Below are 27617 nucleotides of genomic sequence, written 5' to 3' on the forward strand. Positions count from 1 at the left end.
GTCTGTGAAGGGTTAGCGAGGGTAACTGTTCAGCTTACTATTGAGCATTTGAAAAACTTTTCTTGGATACACCCTCACTGACACACCCCTTGGAGCTCGGGGTCACCCAGCCTGGGAACCTCTGCTCTATACCTGTGGAACTGGCCTGGTTCTGCCTTCTGTCAGAACCAGGAAGTTATAAGGACAGTACTTTCTGCCTTTAGTTGCTCAGTCTTTGATAACTTTAATTCTTGGGAATACCAAGATATTTGCCATTCCCTAGCATGCCGGGGAATTTTAAATCTCACCAGAAAAATCAGTTTACATTTTTTTCTTACAAATTATGTAAAAGGCAAAGCTTCACTTCAGGTTTAATTAGTGCTAGGATATACTGGAAAGTAAAGACTTTGTACGAATTCAAACATGCATGTGCTTCACGTATATTTTTAAAGTACTGTGCACTTTGGAAATCTAAAATATAATGAGTGTGCTATTCTGTTGCCTAAGGCTAAAACATCAATTAATGACTTTACTAATAGTGCCTATTAAAGAAAAATTATAAACTCGCGTAGTTCAATATGTAAAAATACAATTGGTTAATAAGATCAAAGCAAAGCCTGATGTAAAATTCATTAAGGCTCTCCTAATCTCATAGTTGCAGAGGTGAATTTTGACTTGGTCAGAAAATATTCCAGTGGCCGTATAAGCTTTTTCCCTGATGATGTCAACACCACACTCTTAGTAAATATACATAACAGTTGCTGATTCTCAGAAAATTCTGTTACATATCTTTGGTTTCAGCTGATTCCATATCAGCAAAAGAAAGATGAGTAGGGAATAATCTAATTATTGCTTCTTGAACTTTCATATGCAAAGGAATCACCTGGAAATCTTATTAAATGCAGCTTATGATTCTTTAGGTCTGGGATGGAGCCTGAGATTCTGCATTTCTAATATGCTTCCATTTCTAACATCCACCACTTCTGGCCCCAGGATCACTCTCAGTAGTAAGGATTTAGCAAAACTCTCCTCCCCATCTACTCTAGAGTTCACTTTTACCTAGATTCTAAAATTTGATCTACCTAGAGTTTATCGTTTTGTATGGCTTTGAGTTTTCTGGATTTTGTTAATTTAGATGCTTTCCTTTTCCTGATGGTGATCACAACTCAGCAGTAGTAAAGGACTCTGCCACAGAGCCCAGGAGGGGTTTTGGGGCAGAGCCCCAGTGGACTTTAGATGACTCGATCCAGAATCCCATGTGTATCTCTGGATTGAATTATTAGCCTTCTGTGCAATAGTGTGTCTGAAATGGACTCCTAAAAATAGTAGTAGAGGAGAGGTCGGTTATTTTTGGGAACACTGCAAACAGCTGAGAGTTGTGGTTCCATGAGGGCATCCGCTCCAACTTGAGTGGTGCCTGCCAACAGTTCCATTTCCAAATCTGCTAAGAATGGCTCAGTGGGACCGTGTTGGACCTGCCCAGATTGTCCAAGCTTCGGACCCTGTTGTCAAGTTTCCGTGGTGGTTTTGTAGTTCCCAGGATTTTACTGGATAATACTTCTAAGGACCTGAGCAAAGAGAGTGGCTAAATAAAAGTAGGTGTGTGAACAGAAATATCTCACCTTTTATTGGAGATTAATGGATGACTCTATTCTGTTTTAGCAACAGGAACAAGATCCTACCAACCTGTATATTTCTAATTTGCCACTGTCCATGGATGAGCAAGAACTTGAAAATATGCTGAAACCATTTGGACAAGTTATTTCTACAAGGATACTACGTGATTCCAGTGGCACAAGTCGCGGTGTTGGCTTTGCTAGGTAAGCACGCTGCCTTGTCTTGATTATGTTAACAACAATAGCTCTGCTACATTTCCTGGAAAATAAATATTGAGCAAAAATAGAGAAGTTAAGCCAGGATCATGAGAGGCAGTTGCACCATAAACTTAAATTTTGTGTTAGTATTGGTTGGCATTTTTCCAAATCTGTAGGATGTTCCTTAGGATTCTTGAACCTGAGGACATTAATATTTAGTGACTCAGGGCAAGGAAATATTACATGAGCAATCATCCCGAAAGTACATGTCCTTAATATTTTCATTAATTACATCAAGATGCCTATAACTTCTTAAAAATGACAATCTCAGGCTCCTTAATTTATGAAATTTATTAATTTCATACATAAATCAGTACGGTTTTCTCATTAGGTAGAAATTTGACTCAGCATCAATAAAGTCGCTGAATTAGATTTTTAAATGAAATATTTCAAACTTTCAGAAAAGTAAGACAATAAGACACCTACCCTTCGATTTTTACACTCTTACAACATTTTACAATTTTGCTTCAGATTGTTTTTTTAAGAAGTAAAATGTTACAGATACATCTAAAGTGCCATCACCCCTTTCACCTTACTTTTGTTCTTTCCTGCCTAGAAAGGATACTTCAGTGTAGTAGTTAGTTTGGTTTCTAGAGGAAAAATGTTAAACAGAAGGAGCTTTGGTTTGTGATATAGTTCTAATCCAAAAGCCCGTGTACAAAAATGATTTTACATGATGGGTTATTTAGAAACCTGTTATTACTGTGTAGTAACAAATAATGTCTACATGTTTTAACGTACTGGCTTTGATTTTGGAGGAAAAATTGCTGACATTTTTCTTTTATATACATTATCCTATTTGATGTCAGTCCCATGTACTACCACAGATAACAAAGCAAGCTTTGTTTCCTATTTTACAGGTAAGAAAATTGAGGCCAAGAAGGGGCTTTTCCATTGTCACTGGGCTGCCAAGTAATGAAGCAGGGTCTTCTGGCTTTTAGTCCATTGCTCTTTCTGTTAGGCTAGATAATTTTATAGTAAAACTAAAATATTCTGCGGTTGGGAAGTCATCACAAGGCTAGCATCTCCATGGTACACTCAATTGGTTAAGAGGATGTAGGGGACACAATGAAAAGCCACCAGTGCCATCTAAAAATTGTCACTTCTGTGGGTGTTCTTCTGAAAGCAGATCAGTTAATTTTATTTCTATATCCGAAGATGGAATCCAGTTAAATTCTGCTTTTCAAAACTATTACTACCCATTAAAATCAAGGTGTAATGGGGTAGTCTAGGAGTGCAGCCCATTTTTGAGTAGATTAGTCATTGCTTCTTCCATTAAAGAGAAATAAGTCAAAATAGTTTAATTCCCCTGATATGTTTCTCAAGTGTTTTTACCCACCTGCAGATGATGTAGAATAAGTTGTACAGTTAGGCCTCCCCCGAAGCAAAGATAAATAGGAAGGTACATAATTGACTTAAATTTAGTTTTAAACTTGAAGCCAATGTAAACACCATATAAGATACATCCTCTGATTGACACTAGGTCTTACGACTTTCGAGTTTTTCATTTCGGGACTATGTGAAAGGAAAGACCATCTTTAAAATGATGGATAGTCTAGCAAACACTAGTATTTTGAACTGTTACTTTTTGTGTTTAATTCATATGACTAACAAATCTATTGTGTATTGATTGTCAATTTTCCAACAAGCAAAAATTATACATTTGATATGCTTGGTATTAAACACTGTAGGTATAATTTATTTCTTTTTGTGATGCAGAATGTACTCTCCAGTTAATAGCTGTCATTTTACTATAGAAGTATACAACCAACAGTTAGATAAAAGATAGGATAAACCCACTTTTTCTTATTCACATGTTTGCTAGGTTTCATTTATATTCAATAAACCTGTAAAAATGTATTCAATGTACAGAATAAAATGAAAACTAAGAGATCTCTAAACATTTATGTGTTTTATTTTTATATAAATATAGGATGGAATCAACAGAAAAGTGTGAAGCTGTTATTGGTCATTTTAATGGGAAATTCATTAAGACACCACCCGGAGTTTCTGGTATGTTGTCTAAAATGTTATCAATAGTTTTGTTTGTTTGTTTGTTTATATATATATATATATATATATATATATATATATAATGTGTATAATTTTAGCACATGATGATTCGTATCAAAGAACCAACAAACCCTCGTTTAGCTCTTCAAAATTTATTTCTTTGGATGTACAAATATGACTAAAAAATTCACCTCTCTCCAGACATTGGGAGTTTCAGTATGAATGGAAGCTGACCCAGTGGTAAGGATCTGTCTGACTTGTAAAGCAAAAAGAAGCCTCTCTCCCTTTGATGTTTATGACATCCTCTAATCCTCCTTTTCACCATCCTCAGTAAATCTGTCATTCAGTCATATCATTGAAGACGGGGGTATTTTGCACCCCAGCTCCTGCCTTTGTTCTGGAAGATTTCGACACGTGTCACCCCTCGCCCCCTTAGAGTACCTGCACCTCAACTCCTGTGGCCTTTCTCTCCATTCCCCTGCAGCTGCGTGCTCCCATTCCTCTGCCCTGTGTTGTCATGACCAAGATCCCTGCGCCTCAGTAGCTTTTCATTCTAACATCCCGCTCTAACTCCCAGTAACCCTGATCTGAAATATGGGGGATCCTTCCATTTTCCTTCTTTATTGGTCCTTCTGTACCTCTTTCTTTCCTACCCAATCTGGCCTCCATTTGTGAGCACTGAAACTATTTCTGTAGCAGCATCCTGTGTCCTCGTTCTCCACCCCTTGGTCAAAACAGCTTGACAGAACACTGCACCTGGATGGATCCTACAGCGGTGCACACTATACCTCCTGTTACGTGCAGGCGGGGAAAGGCTGTCTCCAGCTTGGCCACACCGTCAGCATCACTGGCCCTCACTCAACTTCCTCACCCTTCCTAGCAGCAGTTCTCAGTTTTCACCATCCTGCTCAGTCCCCTCCCTGCCCCAGCCCCCGACTCTAAGCAGATGACTTCACTTCCTACTTGATGAATAACATCGAGATCACCAAGTGGAAATGCCTGCTTCCTCCCACAAGGAGACCGACAGCACTCCCATTTCTTCCCGCCCCCTCCCCCCAATCCCTAAAGCCTCAAAGACCAGGGGTTCAAAGCTGTGCCCTTGATCCCATCCCATCGGGACCTTGCCCTGCCAGTTATCCCCCCTTTCTCCTATCATTTCAATGTGTTTTGTTTTTATTTCTTTTTTTTCAACAAAGCCAAACACCTTTACTTTTAATTAACAGATTTTTCTGGCAAAACAAATTGGTAGAGAAATGGGAGAATATGCACAAATAATAACTAGGAACAAAAATTGTGAACATAAACTACAATAGACATTTTTAAAATCAACAGAATACAATGAACAAAACTATGTGGAGCTTTATGCTAATAAATTTTCTAGAAAAATCGATCCATTTGTATTTGAGATCATTCAGGTCTCTGTGGTCTTGGAACAAAGCACCCTCTAACTCTTCATGCAGACTTTATAAAAATGTAGTCTACTTTCTCACTTTCCATTCACACCTCAACTCTCTCCAATCTGACTTCTTTTTCCCCTAGTAAGCAACTGAAATTCCTCGTGGGGAAACTTACTGTATTAGTCTGCTAAGGCTGCCCTGACAAAATACCACAAACTGGGTGGCTTAAACCATAGAACTTTATTATCTTTGTTCTGGAGGCTGGAAGTCCAAGGTCAAGGTGTCAGCAGGGCTGGGTCCGTCAGGAGGGCTGTGAGGGAAGGATGTGTTCCAGGCCTCCCTCCTTGGCTTGCAGATGCCTGTCTTCTCCTCTGTCTCTTCACATCATCTTGCCTCTGTGTGCCTCTGTCTCTGTGTCCAAATTCCCCCCTTTTCTAAAAACACCAGTCATTGGAGTAGGGCCCACCCTAATGACCTCATTGTAACTTGAAAGACTGTCTCTAAATAAGGTCACGTCCTGAGCAACTAAGAGGTAGAACTCCAACTTCTTGTGTGTATGTGTGGAGGGAACGCAATTCCACCCTTAACACTCACTTCCTGATGCTCAAACCTGGAGGCGGTCCTGTCTTTTCTATGCTTTGTTTACCTGCTGTGTTTGGTACTGATTGTCCCTCACTCATCCTTGAAATGTGTCCTCCTCTGACGGGTATTTCACCTTTCTCTCTCTTCCCATCTTGTGTTAATGCCTTCTCTTTTGTGGATGTGTTTTCTTCTGTCTACTCCGTAATTATCAATGTTTCCCTGACTTCCAGTTTTGGCTCATGATTCTGCTAGATTTCATCTCCTCTCAAGGTTTCAACGTGAGAAACCTACTGCTTCCATTCAGATGACTCGTAAACAGTCATCTCTTATCGTGGCTTTTCCCCTAGTTTCAGGCTGCCTGACCTTAGCCACCGTGCGGTCATCGACTTCAAAATTAAGCTCATCCCCCTTCCCGTCTAATCCTATTCTTCTCTATGTTTTTCTTACCTCTGTTAGTGTAACCAGTATCCACCCAGGTACCCAAGCTAGGAACCCAGGACTGAATCATCCTGGGCCCCCAACCTCCCGTCCCATCATCTCGCACGTGGAAAGTCATTGAAGTCCTTACATTTCCTTCCTCATTATTTCTAGAATCTATCCTCTCCCCTCCATCTCTTACCACTGCTTAGTTTAACCCCTTATGTCTCGCCTGGCCATTACAGTGGCCTCCAAATTGCCCTATTTCTAGACCTTCCTGTCTCAGCTATCCCCCCTGCCTGCAGCCAGGAGACTTGGATCAGTAATAGGCCTCTGTGCTGCTTGACTGCTAAAAGCCCCACACACACGCACACACACACACACCCCACGTGAAGAAAGATCCAGGATTCCTAGAATGACATTGCCTTGTTGTTCAGTCTTGTGTCCCTCTGTTTCCAGCCGTACTGTTTATCCTCTTCCGAAACTGAACTACAAATGGTATGTCAGACATACCGTGCTGCTTCATTTCTCTTACGTGATTTCCAATTTCTCGGATCCCTTTGGTCCCTTTAACCTGGCTGTCTTCTCACCCTTCCAGACTGTTGAAGCTTGCCTCCCCCTTCAAGGGCCTCCTCCGATTCAGGGGTTACCCTCTCTTTGCATAGCACCCGGAGGACACTCACCTGTGTCATAGCATTTAACATGTTTACATGTATCAGTCTGTTAAACTGGAAGCTGTCTTGAGGCAAAAATTGTCTTCTCACCTTTCTATTTTCATGCCCGGCACCGTACTTAAACCATACTAAGCAATAGTAAGTGTTTGTTGGTTTTGTATGAATTTCACTATACTCTTCGCTAAGACAGTGCGACCTGTTTACAAGTTAGCATGCTAGTGGCTGACCGCAAACCGGAAGACGTTTCAGTTTCTCCTCCAGGTGCGAGGTCATGCATATATAACTAGTAGTCAGTACTTACTCTGCTAAAGCCCCAAAGTTCCAGGTGGCTGAGGATGATGATTAGGATTCACTCTAATTTTCTGTATCCAGTTGAGTCTCACTTCAAAGAAAACCTATTTGTGGGGACACGTGGTACCACAAACTGTATTCATTGGTGCAAAAGTAATTGTGGTTTTTGCAATTTTGTTAACTTTTTAAACCGCAGTTACTTTTGCACCAACCTAATACTAAAGCCTAACAGCACACAGTTTGCATTGACGGTATGTGAGCTTGAACTGCCTACAACACAGGTTTGGAGCATAAAATATCATACTTGGAAGTATACTATTCCAAGGCACTCAACCTTGCGGAAGAGCTTCCTTTTTGTTTTTCAAGTTAGTTTTGTTCTTCTATCAACAACCCTTGAGTTGAAAATAAAAGAAAAGAAAAAGGAATGTTTTTACCCTCCAACCAAGTAAGGACAAGGGAGAAATTTCATACAGGGGAACCTTCTGTAAACCCGGCCGGTGAGGCCTTCTGCATTAACCTCTGTACACAGCTGACCCCCGGGGCTTTCCTCACTTTCCTGTGTCATCCTTTGCATAGTCTGGGCCCCAGAGTATTCGTCCTTTCGAAGGGTTGCTCATCCACCCACCTGTGACCTCTTAATTTTCTCAGCTTATTCTTGCGTGCAACAAGGAAAGTTCGAGAAGGAAAAACATCCCAGCACACATTTGTTTTGATGGTTTATCAGCCTGAGATAAGATCTGCCAGTTCCCTCCCTAAGTGAAGCATATCTCAATGTATCTCTCGAATGGATGGAGGTTGGACAGTTTCCTTTTTCTCCAGAGGACTTCATGGTTGTGTCATGTAACTTTTTTTTGAAGTGGGTTTGAAGACTTGGCTGCACCCATTCAAGGACAAAAAGACCTTGATCTCCAAACCACACGTAAATGATTGTAGGATTCTCTGTACCTTGCAACTAGTAAAGAATAGTCTCTTTCAGATTGTGCCAAGTGTCAGACGGGGCCCAAGACACAGACGACTCCTTCCGTTGAGCTCATCATTGTCAGGGGGGTGGGCAGCTGTAAAGTGAAGGCGTTTTCTTTGTTCTGAATCAGAACTTAATTTTATGCCATTTTTTTTTGTTTAATGATCTTCCCTGTATGTTAGTCTGGTTCCCAACTAGACTGCAGATTCTTTGGCTGCAGGGGCTATTTTGTTTTTAATTCAGTGCTAGGCACAAAAAGCTTGTGTGTCGCCCTGTCACAGCGGAGCTTATCTAGTGGTGTCCAAGAGCATTTTTCACGTGGAGCTCATCACAATAATCATGGCAGTTTTGAGGGCCTTTTGGGATACCTTTTTGCATGTAAACTAGGTTGAACTGCTTTCAAGCACGGTCTTGAAATGTGCAAAGCGGGGACTTAGAATCACACTGTCCCAGTGAACTCATCTTTTCCCCAAAATAAGTCCCCAGTGGATTTGAGAACCCACAACAAAATTTGAGACAGTTTTCAACTTCTCTGGATTTTTATCCCTCTTTTTTGTATATTTAATATGAGAATTCTCTTTGACTATCAGTCTATTAGATGCTACTCTCTCCCTCAAATTACCCGAGTGGCTACTCCATGACATGGGTTTCTCCATCGATTGCATATGATTATTTTCAGTAGAAGCAGGTGAAAACAGAAATATTGTCAGGCAAGGGTAAATTGAATGAGCCTCCACTGTAGTGTTTAAATAATGTTGGCTCATTGCTAGGCAGACATAACATTCATAAATATAGTCAGAGGATGGTTTATTTAATGATGCAAGTTGTTTAACTAGCATAAGCAGAATTATCCAGGATGGTTTCTGTCAGAGTATTCAGATTCTTGCACAACTGGCAATTTGCCTGTGACATTGGAGCCAAGTTCGAAAAAGAAACCCACGTTAGATAGACACAGTCCCCAAGAGACACTTTATGAAAATTAACAAACTGAACAGTGGACTCATCTTAACTGTGACACTCTTCAGACAGTCTGTGGATGGCTAAGCAGAAGCCATCCACTATGCACATGTGTTGTCATATCTCATATGCCACCCACCCTCCTGCCAACGCACTCTGCATACCAGAGAGAGGTGGTTGGGTTCCCCCATGCCAGACATGGCCCCCCTCCGCTTAGGACATGGTACATAGTATAGTACATATTTATAGTTCTGTAAAAATCCACATTATAATTTTTAACGCAATCTGTTTTCTGAAATTGCTTTTCAAAAATCTTGTGCTTTTGTGTCTGGTGTTACCATATCTTCAAAGAAGCTTTACCTTTTTTTATAGCACATTCTTCTTTAGATGTACACTATAGGCTGTGTTGAAAAAAGTAATTGTTCCTAACAGGCCTTTCCTTCTGTCCTTCCCCACCCAGCCTCACATTTTCCTGAAAATTTGACACATTGTCCGTTTTTTGGATTTATGTTGGTTTTGAGTGCTAGCTGGTTTGTGATAAGTCAGATTTGCTTAGAAGGTTCCCAACTGAGGTAAAAGAACCAACAACTTCTTGGCAGAACAATCTAGATAAATTCGGTTGAGGTTTAAAATAACTATTTAATATTTGCTTGATAAAAATTCCATTATGGAGAATTAGTATGGTGGGGCTTTCCCACACAATGAATGTTAGCAACAGGGGATGGGAAGTTTTAGGTAGAGCTGATGTCCAAATTAGGAGACATTCCTAAGGCAGAAACAGTGTCCCTCATGGTCATGATTCAAGGATTTGTCTAAAAAATTTTCTTCCAGTACCTTCCTGGAAGAAAGTGCAGTCTCTGAGAAGACTAATGCACATGGCATGTTAGCTGGAACTCTGCTGGAGCTCCTTGCCCTGTGCCTGTTGTTTTTGCCTCTGTGGGAGACACACACACACACACACACACACACACACACACGCACGCACGCACAAAGGCCACACATGTGTTCACTTCAGGAGGCAATGTGATCACCCATCTCTCTTTCTGGACTTCACCATGACATTAATGGAGTCTGAATACGTCCCTGTGTGTTAAGGACAGAGAGTTAAAAAAAGAACAAAAAAGTGTTTAGTCACTGGATATGTGAGTGCTTGTTAGATTCTCAGTATTGTGCTGGCATCATTCTGCTGCGTTGCCCAAAGCTTGGTCTGTGTCATGGAGAAGCTCCAGTGAAGTGCATGTGTGACTGCTGGCCAACTCCATCCAAAGACCTCAGCTTGTTTTACATCTGCTTTCTGTGTTACTCTGACTTTTTAGATTGGGTATGTGCCCAGAAGGGCTTGAAAGCTGCTCTTACCCACATTTCATAATTCTGTGTATATAGGTGATATTATTAGGGCATCGTCCTATGCCAGGAGGCAGAAAAAGTAATGTTTAGAAGAAAAATTACGACTCTAATAAAAAGGTTTGGACATCTTTCAAGGGTTTTTATTGTCCATTTTGTTCCCTCAGTGTTTGTCTTAAGCATTGTTATTCTGTGAAAACAGAAAGTTTTGGCAGCTCCAATACAAAAGAAATGTGTGTGATGCACCTGGTACCGTAAGAACATGCGATCATCCCTTAGGGATTGTGATCTGCTCCTGTCTCCCTCACCTGGCGTGTACAGTGGAGCAGTGTCTAATTGCGCGTATTGTTGTGGTCTGGCCTCCAAGAGCTGTACACTTTTGAGCAGTCACTGCCACGAAAGCCAGAATGCTGGAACAGTCCTGGGCGGCCAGTGGGGTGAGGGCCGTCGTGTGGATTCCAAACTCAAACTCATTCTCCACCAAGGAGGGAACGTCTATTTTTTAAAAAGTGACAAGGGACCACAGCTGGAAAGGTGCCAGTGTTTTAGCTGAAAAAGCTTTGCGTGCCATGTGAGGCTTAGGCTGGGGCGGCCTTCGGGTCGTTGTTATCACCATCCATCACACCCAGCCTACAACAGGCTGTTCCAATCAGTTCTGCACGTTTTCACTATCCAGTTCTGCCAGGCAGGAGCAATAAATAATGGAGAAAAACTTTGTTAAGCCTAAGGGTCTTGGGTGGAAGATTGTAGGGGTAACAATGAAATAGTTTCCTAAAAGGCATTTGTCAGTAACTTCATCCTTAACTACAACTTGAACATTTCTGCATTCTGTGTGAAGCCAAGGCAGCAACCTAACCAGCTTATAAAATCTCACAGAATGAAGTCCCGTGGAAACAGTCCAGTCCCTAAAAATGTTTATACCTCCTGAACCCAAGTCCCTCTCCTGAGAATTTATCTTAATAATTCAAAGGCACGAAGAGGAGCCATATTTCAACAACAGGAGCTCATAATAGTAATAACAATAGCTAATATTCATTGAGCTGTTGTTCCAAGTACTTTCTATGTTGATTATAACAACCCTTTGAAGTAAATCCTATTACTATCTCCATTTCACAGATTATGAAATCAGAAACACTGAATAACTTGTCCAGAGTCACTAGCTAGTATATGGTAAAGCCAAATTTCAAACCCAGGAAGACTAATCTAGAGCCAGCGTGCTAACCACCAAGCAGTCTGACCCACCAGTAGAGCAGTTGGCACTGGGTTTGGGAGATAAATAAGATACCCACAGAGAGCTTCTCACAGTGTTATGACAAAGAAACTATATATGATCCCTTTTCAAATAAAACACTATGTAACCATTTTTTTTTAAATGATTCCATAACAAGATAGGGAAAGGTCCGCAGTGTAAATGGTAGAAGGAAAGGACCATCATTGCAAATATGAAAAGGTAAATACAGACTTAGAAAAGTAATAAATACAGAATATTAAAATATTTATGTTGGAGTGATGGGAAACGATTGCGTTTTTGTTTATTTATTTAACCTGACTTGAATGTTGGTAATCATTATTTTACTGATAGGTAAAGCTGTGTAGGAGATGGAAACACTTGATGAGGACCAGGAAAGGAGGAGAGATGGAAACCTCCCAGAACAGGCGTGGGAGGATAGACATCTGTAGGGAAAAGCTGTAGCCCTGAGTTGTGGTTGAGCAGGACAGTAGGATTTAGTTAGAAACAAAGAGGGCGCTAAAACGGGAGGGGACGTCGTGCACACACACAAAAAATGGATCATTTTTATTGGATCCTTAGGTTAAAATTTTTCAAAAAAGCCCCAGGTAGTTCCTTGCATGTTGTTAGGTAAGGAAGTTTAAAAGTAGGCAACATTGTCAGAAAGAAAGCTAATTGCATTTCCTGAGAGGGCTAGTTTTCCACAACTGATGGAGAAGCTTCTATCGAGGGCAGTTTACGTTTTATAGAATGTTGATGGGCATAAAATACTGCATAACTAGAAGAATGGGAGTTTGGAAGGAACAGTTTCTCCAGCTGTTAGAATACAGTGAGCCCAAGTCCACTCTGTTACAAACTACAGAGAACTCGAGTCCTCTGAAACACTTGGTTAGATATGTGAGGACGACTTCCAGGTCAAATCATAAGGTTAGTGCTTTGTCAAAGCGGGCATTCTAGAAGCGATGTTTAGTGTGCGTATCACGGGAAGACATCTGAGCATAAATCACTGTAGCATTTGAGATTCGGAAGACAGAAACTGCAGAGAGATGCGCAGTGGTTCTTACGGGCCTCTCCCAGATGGCTCGGTGGTGTGGTTAGTGCACAAAGTCAGGCGTTTGTAAAAGAGTGTCTCCCTCACAAATTCCTGTTGAAGGCACATTGGAGAACCAAGTAAAGCAGTTATCTCAGATGGCTCTTGATAAGTGCCCCAAAATATCAGAATCAGTGTTTGCATTTGTGGTGTTGCCCACGGATGGTTACACTACAGTAGTTAAGCTTTTGGGGTGGGAGGGCACCTGAAGAACTGGTCTTAGAACAAGCTGACATCATGTAGCATGTGCCACTCAATCTTAAACCTGGAACCTGTGTATTAGGCTCCAAAACGCACACTGGAGACTATTTCCTGGTTTGGAATAAGCCCCAGATAGGCCAGTCAAATAAGAAGCTCTCATTTTGTAACAAGCTCGTGCACACTGAAAAACAAGTGGGCCAGGACACAAATCTGCGTATGTGTGTTTGTTTTCGATTCAAAAATCAAACTGAAATCATGTGACCTTTGCTCAGCTTAATGGTAACATAAATGTCTTCAAGAAATTTTTGCATACTTGCTTTCCTGGAGCACATGGCACAATCTTCGTAATGAGTAAGACGAAGAACTTACAAGGTTGAGCTGTTTCTCCTAACGTCATCCAAGTACAGGAAGCAGCATCTATAAAAAGAAATACAGCTGTTGCTGTATCAGAGGTATTTCACTTCTGGGTGGCATTTTTGTTAAAAACAAATGTCTCTAAAAACACTGCTCTGTCCCAAAAATGGCTAAATGGGTTTTTATAAGATTGAGTACTCTCTCGTTCTCATTAGACTGCAAGCCTATTTTTATCCATTACTGTAGCCCTACTTCTTAACCCTATGTACATAGTAGACAGTCAATAAAAATTTCAACTGCTGAATAGACCAAAGAGAGCTTTAATGGAGGAAAGAAGGATGTTCTTAGAATTTTATATCGCTTCACATGGAATACTGGGGCACTCCTGTTTCCCTGTGACAGGGAGCCAACAACTGTCTAAAAGATGTATCATTTCTACAAGTTATAATCCTTTAGAATAAGAAATTTGTTTTCCTAAGATACAGGACACCTGTCGGTAGACAAACTTATAACTACTTACTTTTTTGGTTTTAGAAGGGAAAAATGTCTCAATGACAGCACAAAATCATCTAGTAAATATAATTCATTTTTGAAAGGTTCAGCTACATCCTGTTCTACTTGTTTTTTAATTTTAAGTGATACATTTACAAACACGTCATCACTCACTTGAAGTTTACCTCATCATTGTACGTTTTTAACAGGCTTTATTTTTGCCTGAGATTGCTTTTTCTTTGACAGAGGGTAGTCTAAATGAATGGAAATGGGTTGGAAGCACCTTACCATAGACAGGGACACTTGGCCTTTCAACAGGTGTGCCACTTCATTGCTCTCCAGGTATTGCTAATAACTGCCTTCATTCACACCTGCCTGCTTAGGCAGCCTATAGCATATTTCCAGAATGAGTCCAAACTGGTCGCCTTCTTTCTTTGGAAGAAGTGATGCTATAGGAGGAAAATGGTCTCTCTGCATTACTCTCCATGCCAAGCGAACTCTTAAAAAAATAAAAAGTTAAATTTCAGTCTAGCAGCTAGTCTTTATAATGCCTCAAGGTAAAAGCATCTCCTCAAAGTGACGTCCCACAAAGTGCCAGCACCACAGAGGTAATTCTCTCTCCCTTCCCCGAAGAGGTGATGGGAAGGCAAAATCCTAAAACCTCAGATCTCCCTGGAGAAAACCTTTGATGCTCTAAGGACCTTGCTAGGTCTGTGGTGAGTGAGACTTGCTTCTCTTTGTCTGAGTTGTCAATTTGTCCTTAGAAGTCAAGGTGAGACATCCACAGCTATAGACAGACAAGATACTCTCCTTACTCAGAAGAATTTGCCCTTTATCCCTTCCTTCTACTTGAGGTCTGTATTCCCTTAGCCCTAGTTTCCATCTATCCCTAAATACCCCAGTTGTAGAATTAAATGCTTCATCAGTGGTTAGAAAGCTCTCTTGCTTCATTGCATTCATTCATTTACTTTACCTTCTGGAATTGTAAAGGTGGCAATTTCCAAAAGTCAATGCTTTTTTTTCATTGTTTTTGAGAAGACAAAAAGAATAGTTCATCTGCAGTCTAGGATTTGGCCCTAGTCCATCTTCCATCACACCCAGTTTGCCTTAAATGGAAGTTCCTTGTTTGGGTAATTCTGGGGGGTGGAGGGAGATGGCATCGGAAGGAAAACAAAGGACCCTTTGTGAAAGGTAGGGCCAAGGCTATATTCTCACCAGACACCTCACACTGTTGCTCTCACTTCCTAGTCCCTGCAGTACAGAAGTGAGCTTACATTCCAACCCGTCCCTCCGGAGAGTGTCACACTAGGGAGAGGAGGAAAGAGTGCCAAACAACAGCCTAGCCAGCTCGCTGAGAAGCAATTGCCATTGGAGTTTTTTTGTTGTGTTGTATTTCTTGGCAGAGTAGTGTTGGGAGTCACTATTCCTTGTACCCTGTCATTAGTGGGTGGGTAATAGTGATATAAAATAAGAGATGAATTAGGATAATAAGAGGCAAAGAAGAAAGGAGTCAATTTTCCACCAGTAATATTTTTCTCTTCCTGGTTATTTAACTTTGAAACAGACCTTAAAAGTAGTAATCACGGTTCTACAGTAGACAAGGACAGAATGTGAGAACCAGACAGGAAGGTGTGACTGCCTTTACTACATTAACTAGAAGCATATAGAAACATGCACAGCTTCCAGGAACACACAGCGATTTCTATTATATTGAAGCAAAGGAAAGGAAAAGTCACAGGTAGTCTACTAGGCCATCGCCCCCACCCCTTTTTTTTTCACTTTTTTTTTTTTTAATGTGTATGCATCCATGTGAGATAGTCTCTGCGTCTTGTGCTTTTCTGTTAGTTTCTTGAGTTGTTCTTTGGATCATTTTATGATACAGACATAGAGTAAAGCAACACCAAATGGGATGATTAAAGGCACAGAACACCTTCAAATAGGGTGTTTTCAGCTTTCTCACAACTGCTACCTTCAATGCTGGATCCCAAAAATAAACAAAGGAGACCTATTTGATTCATTCATTGATTCAACCAAGATGTAATAAGTGCCCACAACATGCCAGCCACTTAGTCCCTGGGGGTAGAACAGATGTCACTGTCCCCATGGAGTTTACATTACACTCTAGAGGACAAACAGACACCAAACAAATAACCGTGCTCGCAAATTGTTACAAAAGCTATGACTAAAAATTCAGTGTGAGGGATATAAGGGGGACTTACTTTCCACCAGGGGAAGTGAAGGGCCTCTCTGAGGAGTTATATATGGGCAGCTGTGGGAACATTTTTACGTTGGGGGAGGGAAGGGTGACATGATCCTATTTACATTTGAAGATTTATAGAGGTGGAGTTGGAGAGAGCCTAGCATGAAAGGAAGTGTATCTGCACCTAAAGAAGTGGCAGAAGTGACTCAAAAGATTCCTATGTTTCCTCAAAAATAGCTCTTTAAATGTCTTCATTACATTCTGGTTTAAAAAGAATAACATACATTTTCTGTACTATATTTTTCACCAGTGGATAATCTTGTAAGGGTCTGAGTGAATTTTTGCCTGAAAGTGTTCTATCAGTTCCCTTATAGAGCGCATACTGTTCCTGTTAAAGAAATTCACTTACATTTTGTCATCCGTATGCACACATAATTTTGGTTTCGTATTCTTCCTCCCTGTTCTTTCAGCTCCTACAGAGCCTTTGTTGTGTAAGTTTGCGGATGGAGGACAGAAGAAGAGACAGAACCCAAACAAATACATCCCTAATGGAAGACCATGGCATAGAGAAGGAGAGGTGAGACTTGTAAGTTGTTTCCTGAATTTTTAGTGTGGGTGTGTAATCGTGAAGGCCTATGTGAATAGTTAGACAGGCATCATGTTAACCTGGCTGCCACTCTTCTGGAAGAGGTACCAGAACCAAAACTTTACAGTCCAGATAATGTCAAATTAAAACCCTTTCCAATGGAGATGGTGCTAAGAGAATGACGGTTTGCCAGACAGACAGATAGATGATGGAAACAGCTATGTTTGTTTCCTAGCTAACTACACATAAAGTAAAGGAGCATTTTAAATTGCTGTTAAGAAGTGCATGCTTTTTTTTAATGTCACGATTTCTTAGGTTTACATTTATAATTATTCAGAAATCATCCTAAATAACATTATTAAAATACATAGTATATTTGCTGAGGGTTTTTGTTTATTTCTTTGTTTTTTGCCTAATTCTTTCAAATAATGTTTAAAAATAGAAAACTCAATTTCTTAATAAAAATGTTGGACCTTCATTTCCCCATATTTATTTTCAATGAATTTTTATTTTTACAAAAAGTAGCAGACTGGTTCAAGAACCTCTAGGGAACTGCCATCCAATAGACGCATTCTAGAATCTGCCCAGTGATGACCACTAACTACATGTGGCTATTTGAACACTTGAAATGTAGCTAGCGGGCTGGAGGGACTCAGTGTTTCATTGAATTTTAAATAGCTGCCTGTGACTAATGGTTACTACAGATCTAGAGCTTAGTTCTCATGTTGAATTTATAACTGTGTTTGTCTAACAGACACTCCCAATTTTATCAAATGCTACTAAACTATCACTGTCTTATATTGCCATGACTTAGGAAATAGAATTTTTAAATCGTGCCTTTGCAGATGAATGTTTCTATTTCTTTTTCATTCCCATAGGCTGGAATGACACTTACGTATGACCCAACCACAGCTGCTATCCAGAACGGGTATGTCATTAAGATAAATACATAATGGCTTAAGGGAAAATGTGAAGGTGGAAAATGTCAGACGTTTGTTCCGTGAAATATTCTATTTAGAGGATTACTTAATAAAGGCTTTTGTGTTTGTTCTAGATTTTACCCTTCACCATACAGTATTGCTACAAACCGAATGATCACTCAAACTTCTATTACACCCTATATTGCGTCTCCTGTATCTGCCTACCAGGTTTGTACCATTAGGATTCATCAAGAATATGACAACTTGCTGACCATGAATCACTGCTACATTTTTATGCGTCTTAAAATTTTGAACATTTATCGTGAAATTTAAGTCATATATTATGCAGCTTGGATACCCAACTTAGAATAAGCTGCTTTTTATTTGACAGACTAATTTACCTTTTATGTAGGAGAACGTAAAATGGGGAAATGGTTGTCAGTTGTCAGTCCTTGAAATCATAGTACTTCAGAATTGAGGTGGACCCAAATACTTCTTCTACAACGAGTCCTGCTGTTGGACACCATGTGCCCCAGAAATCGAAACTTAAAGAGAATTGGCATCAGGTAAAGTACAGAATAGGTGTGCCCACTTGCCTTCGTTTATTCGTCAGCAGGAACTAACAAAAGAGCAAGTAAATATGCGAATACATACAGATATGTCAATATTACGAAACATTAAATGAGCAGTGGAGTGAGATCTGAGGCCAAAAAAGAAAGGAGGTGACTCCCTGTTAAGGTTATTTTTGTGAGGAAGCTTTACCTTAAAATAAATTACCTACTTAGAACCAAGATCTCATTAAACAGCTTGATATAATACTGATTGAATTTTATTGCAGGGTTTAGCTCCTGTTCTTCATGAACCTGGTGTTGTATATATTTCCTTAGCAAAGTGCCTCTAACAGGGTTACTGCCTGGGGCCAAACTGGAACATTGTAACCGAGTTCAGTTACAGACAGGAATATAGTTCTCTTTTTGTTGACTGTTGAGATCCTGTGTGACTAAACTAAACTTTTGTGTATTCTTGTTTTTAAAACAACTGAATTAGATGTAGCCCTGGTTTCTGGGGTTAGGGGATTGCAATATCTATTGACTGTATTAATTTACTTCTGTAAGCCTCGATTTCCTCATCTTTAAAATGGGGATAATAATAGTTTTTATCTCATAGGCTTCTTATAAGAACTAAATGAAACTATGTAAAGACCTTGGTACAATACCTGGCATATTTCGCACTCAACCATTGTTAGCTATGGTTATTATCATCATTAATATGCAGGATTAGCGGGCTGGTAAGAGTATATTCATTATACATTTTTAAATAATGAATTAATTAACAACAGTAATATCCTAAAGGTGGTTTTTGTCTAAAAACATAAAAGTAGCTTTCAATAACAAAGAGAAGTGGTTAAATGCACTGAAACTGAAGTTTTAAGGTAGCATTCACAGCCTTCCTCAGCTTTTAGGTTCTTTTCTCCTCCTTTCCCTGAGTTGTCTCTTCTTTTATCTCCCTGGGTTGTTATGTTACTTACACTGGTGCTTCAATCTGCTAGGCATAGTATTCACTTATTTAAAGCCTTTTAATTATTTTGGACTTAAGATTTCTGTTTTCCTTGCCTATGTAAAACTCAGTGAGATCTGCTCTAGTGTATTTTCCCTAATTAACAATTCCTATATCTGATATTGAAAGGTAGTCTTCTTTCTTAACTATCTGACTTGTAACCTCTGCCATTGATGTATATTCCCCAAAACAGGAATAAGTAAGCTAATTCTCAGGCAAATGAAAGATTGTGCATATTGATTTGAATGTATGCTGCTGTAGATATATTACAGCTATTACTGCGTCTTCCCCACCACTTCTATAAAAGCAATGAACATCTTGGTCGTACAATAAAAAAAAAATTAGGAGACCAGCATGGGTAACAGATATGCTATACCTAACTAGAAACAGCAATTCATTTCAAAGACGTGATTTCTTCTCCTAGGCATTCTGTATTTCCCTAAGCTACATGTAGAATTTCATTTCATTTGCCTGACACTCAGTGCCATAACCTCGAAGACTGATTCTTAACCCCATAACTTCAGGGACCCAGTAGCGTCAGCATATGAGCTTTAAATGATCTGTGATTTCCTTAACATGTTTGGAAAATGTTGCTTATGGGAACATTTTGGGGAAAATTGATCTGTTAATTGGGGGGAGGGGGTCTGTTTCTTTCATCAGGTTTTCGAAGGGCTCCATGACCCAAACAAGGGTAAAGAACCAATGGTAAAGAGTTCATAGAAAATAGATTATTATTCCCATTTTATAGCTAGGGAAAAATGAGGAATAGAAATTGACAGCAGCTGATTTGCTGCTTAAGAAAGAAAATTGGGTTAGATGTTATAGCTCCCTAACCTCATAAAACTGTATTAGATTATTAAAACCACTGAAGCATACAAAAAAAATGGGAGCATCTGGCCCAAATTGGGGTCTGTAGGGAGCGGCTTGCCTCCCCGTGATTTATTCAGTGAAGGCCTTGCACTCGTGTTGGAGTGAGCCTTTCTCCACTAAACCACCATATGCTTATACAATTGGATTTGAGAAATTGGCATCTGCAGGAAACCACCAATACCCCAATGGGGAAAGGCTGCAGTCCAGATAACTGAAATGTTAACAAGGCAGAAGCACTTAACTTTGGTCTGCCTTAGGTGGCAAAGGAAACCAGAGAAAACAAGTATCGGGGCTCTGCTATCAAGGTAAATCACAATACCTTCTTCCCCATATCCTCTCTATAGCACCTCTGAAGTTAACAGTAGGGGATAAGACACAGGAGGGTTTTGTTGTGAAGAATTAAGAGACTGAAACTTCTTTTTAAAAATTATGTAGTCTCAGGAGAGTTCTGGGCATCACGAAATGGACTGATCTGTTTTTTCTCTCGAGTGGCAGGCTGCACCTGCATTTTCTCCAGCCACAGAACCTGACTCTCACATCTGATTTCTCAATCCAGAGGGTCAACTGTGTGAATGCCCTATTGACTGTACATGTCAAGATGTAGTTACTGACGTCTAATTTGCTAAATCTGAATTTCAGATTTGTCTTTTCCACACTGACTAGAAACTTGACCACCAGACAGGATTTCTGAGACCTAATGCCCGAGGTATCCAAGAGGGATTAACTTTGGATATTCTTTTTGAATAAGCACGTACTTTAAGGGTTAGTTCCTAAAAAGATGTGCTGGAATTCATTCTCATTCATCTGTATTCCTAACGTACCTAGTTCATACTTTGATGATAACACTTTGCACTATTTACTTGAGTTGTTTGCCTGTTTATCTCCCTTCCTTAGACCATAAATTTCTTGAGGGTGGGGCCCATGTCTAATTCGCCTTTTTCTGTTTTCGGTGCCTGATACTCAGTAAATACTTCTTGAGTGGGCAAATGGAACTTGGTTTTAAATAATTACTTCATCCTATTCAGAGTGACCAGTTTGCCAAGAACTCTCAGTGCCTTAATCTTTTTAATCATTGATAGTATTGTTTCCTTATTTTCCTTCTGTAGATTTTAACATGATTAAGATTTCTAGAGAAATAGGTGGTATTCCAATGGAAACCAATGTTGCTTTCAAAATCCTCCCTTTTCCAGGTGCAAAGTCCTTCTTGGATGCAGCCTCAACCATATATTCTACAGCACCCCGTAAGTATTTCACATTAATGGCTTTGTGGTTTGCAAGTAAGCCGTGCATATGTTAAAACCAGTATCTGGGTTAAAACCATTTGCCAAAGATGGTATAAGCGTTGAGAATTTTAAGCATGGTATGTGAGAATGTACAAGCTCATTATAAAACTTCCACCCACCTTTGTCTTAAAACAAATTGGTAGTTGACATTAAGTTAAATTTGCAATCGATAAGAACTTAAAATTTATCATATTGGAGCCAGGGCACCCTTTTCTTCCTCATACCAGTCCTGTAGAAGCTCGTCAAATTGAGTTTTTTACTTTTTAAATTTTTTATATTGTAAGGTTTTTAAATTGTTAAATATTTAATAGTACTTGGGATGAAACAGCTTTCATTTTTTATATTCTGCTTACTGCAAATATAAAGTGTTAAAAATTGAGCTAGAGATTTTTATCAGTGTTACTTAGCCTCTCCGTACAAACTATAAATACAAAAGTAACACCTTCTTCAGTAAATAATGTGATTTCTTCAGTGACGTGAGCATTTGTTGTACTTATACTTTTTTAATTGAGTGAGTTTCGCTTCACCTTATTAGGTAGAATTTTAATGTGTTTTTTAAAGATAAATAAAACCTAGTTTGTTGAACTAAAGCTTGGGTTTAAAAAGTCGAAAAAAAAAAAAAGGTGGAGAACAAAATCACAAAAAGGCGGCAATGCCCAACACAATGACCTACATGCTTTCCATGAGAAGGCCACACGTTTGGCCCTAAGTTTTCTGGTAACCAGTGAAAAATGACAATCCTGATAAGCTATACTGGTCACAGTACGTATAAGAGAAAAACAGATCAGTTGCTTAGGAAAAGCACACTATTCTTGGCCTTAACGATGAAACAGGGGTTTCTCTCAAGGGAACCTCCAAACCGCCCAAAGAAGACACAATGCAGTGTAAGACCATGTGTATGAAACAGCAGTCCTGGGAGAAGTTCTGAACAGGAAGTTGCTGAGCTATCTTTGAAGAAGCAGATAAAACATGTTTGGTAGATAATACCGGAGAAGAGCTCTCGGATGATGTGTCTGTGTGTGTTGTGTGTCTGTATAAACATACACACGTTATGCTTCTGTATGCACACGTACATCTGCAAACTCACACATACCTGCTCATGGCAATCCATGGCCCTGGTACTTTGTGCTGTCCCGTTTTGAAATGCTGGAAGTGAACTCACTTTTCATTTGGGGGCTCCCTCGTTTAGTAGTTCCTGCAGATGAATGGGGAAAAGGAACAGGAAACTCCTTCAGCATATTCTGGGCATCTGAGTCATTTCCGTGTTACCACATACTTTTTGATGATGCACATTAAACATTTACAAAGGAAAAAATTTTCTCATGAAATGTATTAACAAATCATTTCTGACACACATGTATATCTTTTTGGGGTGGCAACTGTTAGAGACTAAGGCTGAGTATCTCAGTTTATAACATCTTTGAGGAGACAGCAGCAGTACATGTAGGTCCTGTCTGAGGATTCATTCCCTTTCCCCACCCAGATTTAGACTGCCTGCAGCCACAATTAAAGTGCCTATGCGTCAATCTCTGTCATCCATAGTGTATCTAATTATCAATAAATAACAGTGTATTTAAGGGGTAAGTTGGGGACAGTGATACCCAAAGTGTAACATTAATATAATATTTATAGGGTGTGTTAGAATAATTGTATTCTGATATTTGGGTGATTGCAAAAGTGAGAGGAATGGTATAATCCATAAGAATGTTATATAGGATAAATTAGAGAAAATGCAAAAATCCAGAAATTAGAATTAAATTAAATTTTGATTTATGCAATCAATGTACCATTAAGTAATCATTAAAAATGATAATACTTTTGGCTATGCAGTGAATAGGTAAATATTTATAATAGAATGTTAACTTAAAAGCAAAAATCCACAATATGAAATTGTTTATGTACGTTTGTTGCAACTCTGTAAAAACATGCCATGGCTAGTAGAATCTGGGCAGCAGTATTCTGACAGCGGTAACAGTGGTTTATTAGGGAGAGGTTGGGTGACAGGTGATTTTTTTTTCACCCCCTCCTCTTTTTTTTTTTTTTTTTGAACTATATTTAATTTCATTCTTAATGGCCAGAATTTTTTTCAAATGAAGTCAAAGAATCAGAAATTGGATTATTAATTATATCTGAATCTGCTCCCCTCCCCTGGTACCAAATTGTAGTTCAAAGTGCTGGGAAACAGTGAATGAAAACTGTGGTCTTAATCCTCACAGCTTGATCTTGAATCAAATGACTATACATATAGAACATTTTTGAACAAAACACTGTATTTATAATATCCAATGTAGTCTATTATTTTGTGGCTGCATAAAACATCAACTACATTTATTTAAAAAAATAATTAAGTCTTTTTGTAACCCTAGCCAGCCAAAAATAGTTTGCATTTTTTGTTACAGCTCCTCCTGCTGGACTAGCTTGCTTTATAGTTAAGTGAAGGTGAAATGAGAGATGTTTCCTACAGGGATTTCTGTGAAGTGAGTACTCTAAAAAGTCTCAGGAAGCGCACTCTAGATTTTTAGGACATTATTATACCACGTGCAAGTTTGAGGGAAGGTTATTTTTGCTTCACGTTCCTCAACAGACTAAGGCATTTCACGTGCAAAAGGTGATTACAGAATCTGAACTCCCTCCTTTGGTGTGTCTTATACTGCTCCTGTCTCCGACTTCCCAGGGCGCCGTGTTAACTCCCTCAATGGAACACACCATGTCACTACAGCCCGCATCTATGATCAACCCTCTGGCCCAGCAGATGAGTCATCTGTCACTAGGCAACACCGGAACAGTAGGTGGCAAATTAATATTATCTGTCTCGGCAAACAGAGGAGGGTAAATTAATGCAGTCTGTCTTCCTGTCAATCATAGGCTCTGTAATGTCAGCGGTTATATCTGACCCCCTTACACCCCCTTCCCCAAGTGCTTTCCTCATAGTAATACTCAGGTATTTCTTGATTAATTAATGAACTGTAAGTTGATCCTCTAGGTATCTCATCTTCACCAAACTAGAAAGCTCTCCTGCCTTTGGAAAAGAATATAGCACGTATATATGACTGCATCCAGCCCTAATAACCTGTGTCATTCATTCACACTGGCAGACCTGATCTCATGAATCAAAAGATGAAGGTGATACATGGTGTTAAAGGCAGGGGATATTTTTCCCTCACTTATTTCTTTTATGGAATTTGGGGGCATTGAATGGCAATCTTTGTACTGAATTATTTCCCCAGAGTCCAGGGGACTTAGTTGAGTATTGAGGTTGAGCTGATACCAGATTAACTTCCAGGGTTCATATTCGTGGTGTTTAGATGGTAAAATGGCCAAAGGCTTTCAATTCAGACTATGTCTATTGTGGCTTAAAAGAACAAAGGGCAGTGTGTTTTTCCTTTTCACATTCAAAACCAGCATCAGCTTCATGTGAAGCCTAAACCAGGACCACACACATCCAATGAGATCAACTAGAAAGCTGTCCTGCCTTTGGAAAAGGACTGCCAGTATCAGGAGAGCAAGGGTCCATTTTCTATTCTGCAGTGACCTATTAAAAATCTAATAAGTCATTTCCCCCTTGGGTCTCCATTTAGGGAAATAATTCTGGATACTAGCTCAGGGGGCTGCTGGAAAATAATGAGGTCCTTTGAGGAGAGATCTTCTAAAATAACACATTAGTGATGTTGAATTATTGAGGATGAGACACTTTAGTGATCTTCACGCAGGTGCTGCTTTGTTAGGAAAGCCAAAGAAAGGTTTTGACAAATTCAAAACGTAGAAAACCTTTACTTTGCCTTCCATATGATATGTTACGTGCACTAATAAACTTTTAGGTAGCCCATTTAAATTTTTTTTTAAGACTTCCAGATACTTGTCATCCCATCTCAAAATTGCCCAAGTGCTCAATTTTGCATGGCTCATCATGCCCCTTCCTGACCATCTTCTTCTTTGCAGTACATGCCTGCAACATCAGCTATGCAAGGAGCCTATTTGCCACAGTACACACATGTGCAGACGACGGCAGTTCCTGTTGAGGTTGGTACAGACCCTTCCTTGGCCATTCTGACGATGAGTCGTTTCAGAAATGGGTAACTTAGATGGAACGCAAAAATCAATCAAAGGTCAAATATTTGCATGAAGATTTGCGTTTAGAAGGAGTATATACCTAGAGTTATTTTCAACTATGAAATCTAATTCTCTGCATACAAATTAGTATAGTGACATCAAGGCCATGACCCCACGATTCTCAGAAATATTTTCCAAGCTTGTAATACATTTCATTATTTTGTCAAGTTTCTATCTTGTCTCTGTAAAATGGTATAAGCAAATTAAGATAAAGCTGAAGTTTGCAGTCCTAGTACCAAAGATTATATCAACAATAATAATTACAAAAAGAAATCAGTTATAATTAAGATACTTGAAAAGACTGATGTTTCGAAACTTTTAACAGGGATGAGGAACAAACCATACCTGTTTTTATAGAGGCTGTTAGTGTAGCTAAATAGCTCTTACTTAGTTCTTGTTACGGAAGACGCTGATACGATAATGGTAAGGAAGAAGTCTGATGTTTGAATTAAAATTGGACAGAAAGCATAGCTCTTTCTTGCGAAGTATCCTTAAAATCATCAACCCAATCAATCCCACCCACTGGGCAGATCCCTTAAGTTCCAGTTCTAGAAACAGACCTAGGACTGTGCTGGATTTGGCGGGGCGGAGGGATATATGAGGGCGGGTGTCTTGTTTGCTTTTGATTGATTTAAATTTGAGCAATTATTGACAGCCATAGTTATCAGAACCCATAATCTCTTATTTGCACTTCGGAAACTACACACACACACACACACACACGGTGCCAAAAATATGTATATACATTTTAAGAAAGGAAAACTGTATTAAAATTGTAATACTCAATATATACTGATAACAAAAGATGAATACAAGTCACGTTTGATTTCTGCAGTTACAAGAGATGCTCAGAGTGGTTACCATCAGCGTCCAGCCACTTCTGATTACGGCGAACTACTGCTTGAAAAACATTGACCAAAGTGTCCACCTGTATACATTTTTTTTGGCACCCTCAGTATATCATATATATATATCATATATATATATCATATATCATATATATCATATATATAATATATCATATATATATCATATATATAAAATAAAATTTCCCTCTGTAACTACTTTAGCAAAAAAAAACCTGACCTGTGACAAAACCCAACTTGAACTGTTACAACTTATTGCATCAGTTACCCCACTTGTGACACATATTCTTTACCCCACTTACTGCACATATTGATACCTTTCCATGTAGAACTGTTAATGTGTTTGATTATGAGGTACAGCCTAGACTCCACTGGGTATGTGCTGTGATATCCAGCAGATGCATACCGTATTTCAGATCCTAAAATCTGAAAATACTGAATTCCAAGTCACATCTGGCCCAAAGGGATAAGAGATTTGCTTGATAAATCGTAGCTTGGTTTGAAGAGACAACTCATACAAGTTGAGGCGGGAGGTTCTTTGAGTCTGTCAGACATTTTAACTCCTTAGGGAAATAATTAACCTTGAAAGCTCTACATGACCTTAAGAAAATCACTTTCAAAGAGTGCTCATTTTAAAGATGTTGGGCAGTCAGATGTGGGCAGCAGAGTTTGGATTTTTTTTGCTCATATGTCTCATCTGTTCTGCTTTGTTGTAGGAAGCGAGTGGTCAGCAGCAGGTGGCTGTAGAGACGTCTAATGACCATTCTCCATATACCTTTCAACCCAATAAGTAACTGTGAGGTAGGAGGAAACGGTCTCCATATCTGTAGGGCTCAGGTCAAGGAAAGTTTATGTTTGTTTGTTTGTTTGTTTGTTTGTTTGTTTTTAATCAAAAAGGTACTTAGAATAGCTCAAAATTTTATCACGCTACTTTAATCATGGCCCAGGAATCCAATGTCATCAAAATGTTAGAAGTAGTGATTTTGTGGATTTGCTCATTAAGTATCTAAAAAAAACAGTGCCTTGCATTGTAGTCAAATGTATATTTACATCCCCACCAAAAATCTGTAAAATATTAGGAAAGCGCACGTACCAAATTTGTCCTGCATTACAAGCTTCCTACATTATTTATGTTACTTTAATGCTCACAAACTGAAGGAAATGCAGCGTGACCTTGAATAATCTAGCATTACAAGATAAGCAATATCTTGACTGTGAATTTAATGTCAGTGTCCTTAGATAGAGAGGTGGCATTCCCAGCTCTCACTTGGACCACAAATCTCAAAACTTCGGTGATGAGCCTAGCTTCTTAGAAACCCCTAGATCTTTAAAATGAGAAAGATTACAAAGCTCTGTGGTGTATTATACCAA

The 27617-nt window shown here is 39.3% G+C and overlaps 1 protein-coding gene across 7 annotated transcripts in view; it reads left to right on the forward strand.

The window, feature by feature from the left end:
• Nucleotides 1–27617, forward strand: part of RBMS1 (RNA binding motif single stranded interacting protein 1) — a 198612-nt gene that overhangs the window by 168278 nt on the left and 2717 nt on the right. For 4 of the 7 annotated variants that reach the window (XM_033112222.1, XM_033112224.1, XM_033112225.1 and 1 more), the window contains exons 5-14: nucleotides 1642–1799; nucleotides 3787–3866; nucleotides 16525–16640; nucleotides 17519–17568; nucleotides 17695–17788; nucleotides 20245–20292; nucleotides 21178–21228; nucleotides 23945–24055; nucleotides 25210–25290; nucleotides 26963–27047. In XM_033112222.1, the coding sequence (XP_032968113.1) occupies nucleotides 1642–1799; nucleotides 3787–3866; nucleotides 16525–16640; nucleotides 17519–17568; nucleotides 17695–17788; nucleotides 20245–20292; nucleotides 21178–21228; nucleotides 23945–24055; nucleotides 25210–25290; nucleotides 26963–27040 (867 nt within the window). In that variant the 3' untranslated portion in view covers nucleotides 27041–27047. The remainder of the gene's footprint in view (nucleotides 1–1641; nucleotides 1800–3786; nucleotides 3867–16524; nucleotides 16641–17518; nucleotides 17569–17694; nucleotides 17789–20244; nucleotides 20293–21177; nucleotides 21229–23944; nucleotides 24056–25209; nucleotides 25291–26962; nucleotides 27048–27617) is intronic. The other 3 variants (XM_033112226.1, XM_033112228.1, XM_033112229.1) reach the window with 3 other exon arrangements.

This window comes from Rhinolophus ferrumequinum, chromosome 8, assembly GCF_004115265.2.
Source record: "Rhinolophus ferrumequinum isolate MPI-CBG mRhiFer1 chromosome 8, mRhiFer1_v1.p, whole genome shotgun sequence".
In the NCBI taxonomy this organism is placed as follows: domain Eukaryota; kingdom Metazoa; phylum Chordata; class Mammalia; order Chiroptera; family Rhinolophidae; genus Rhinolophus; species Rhinolophus ferrumequinum.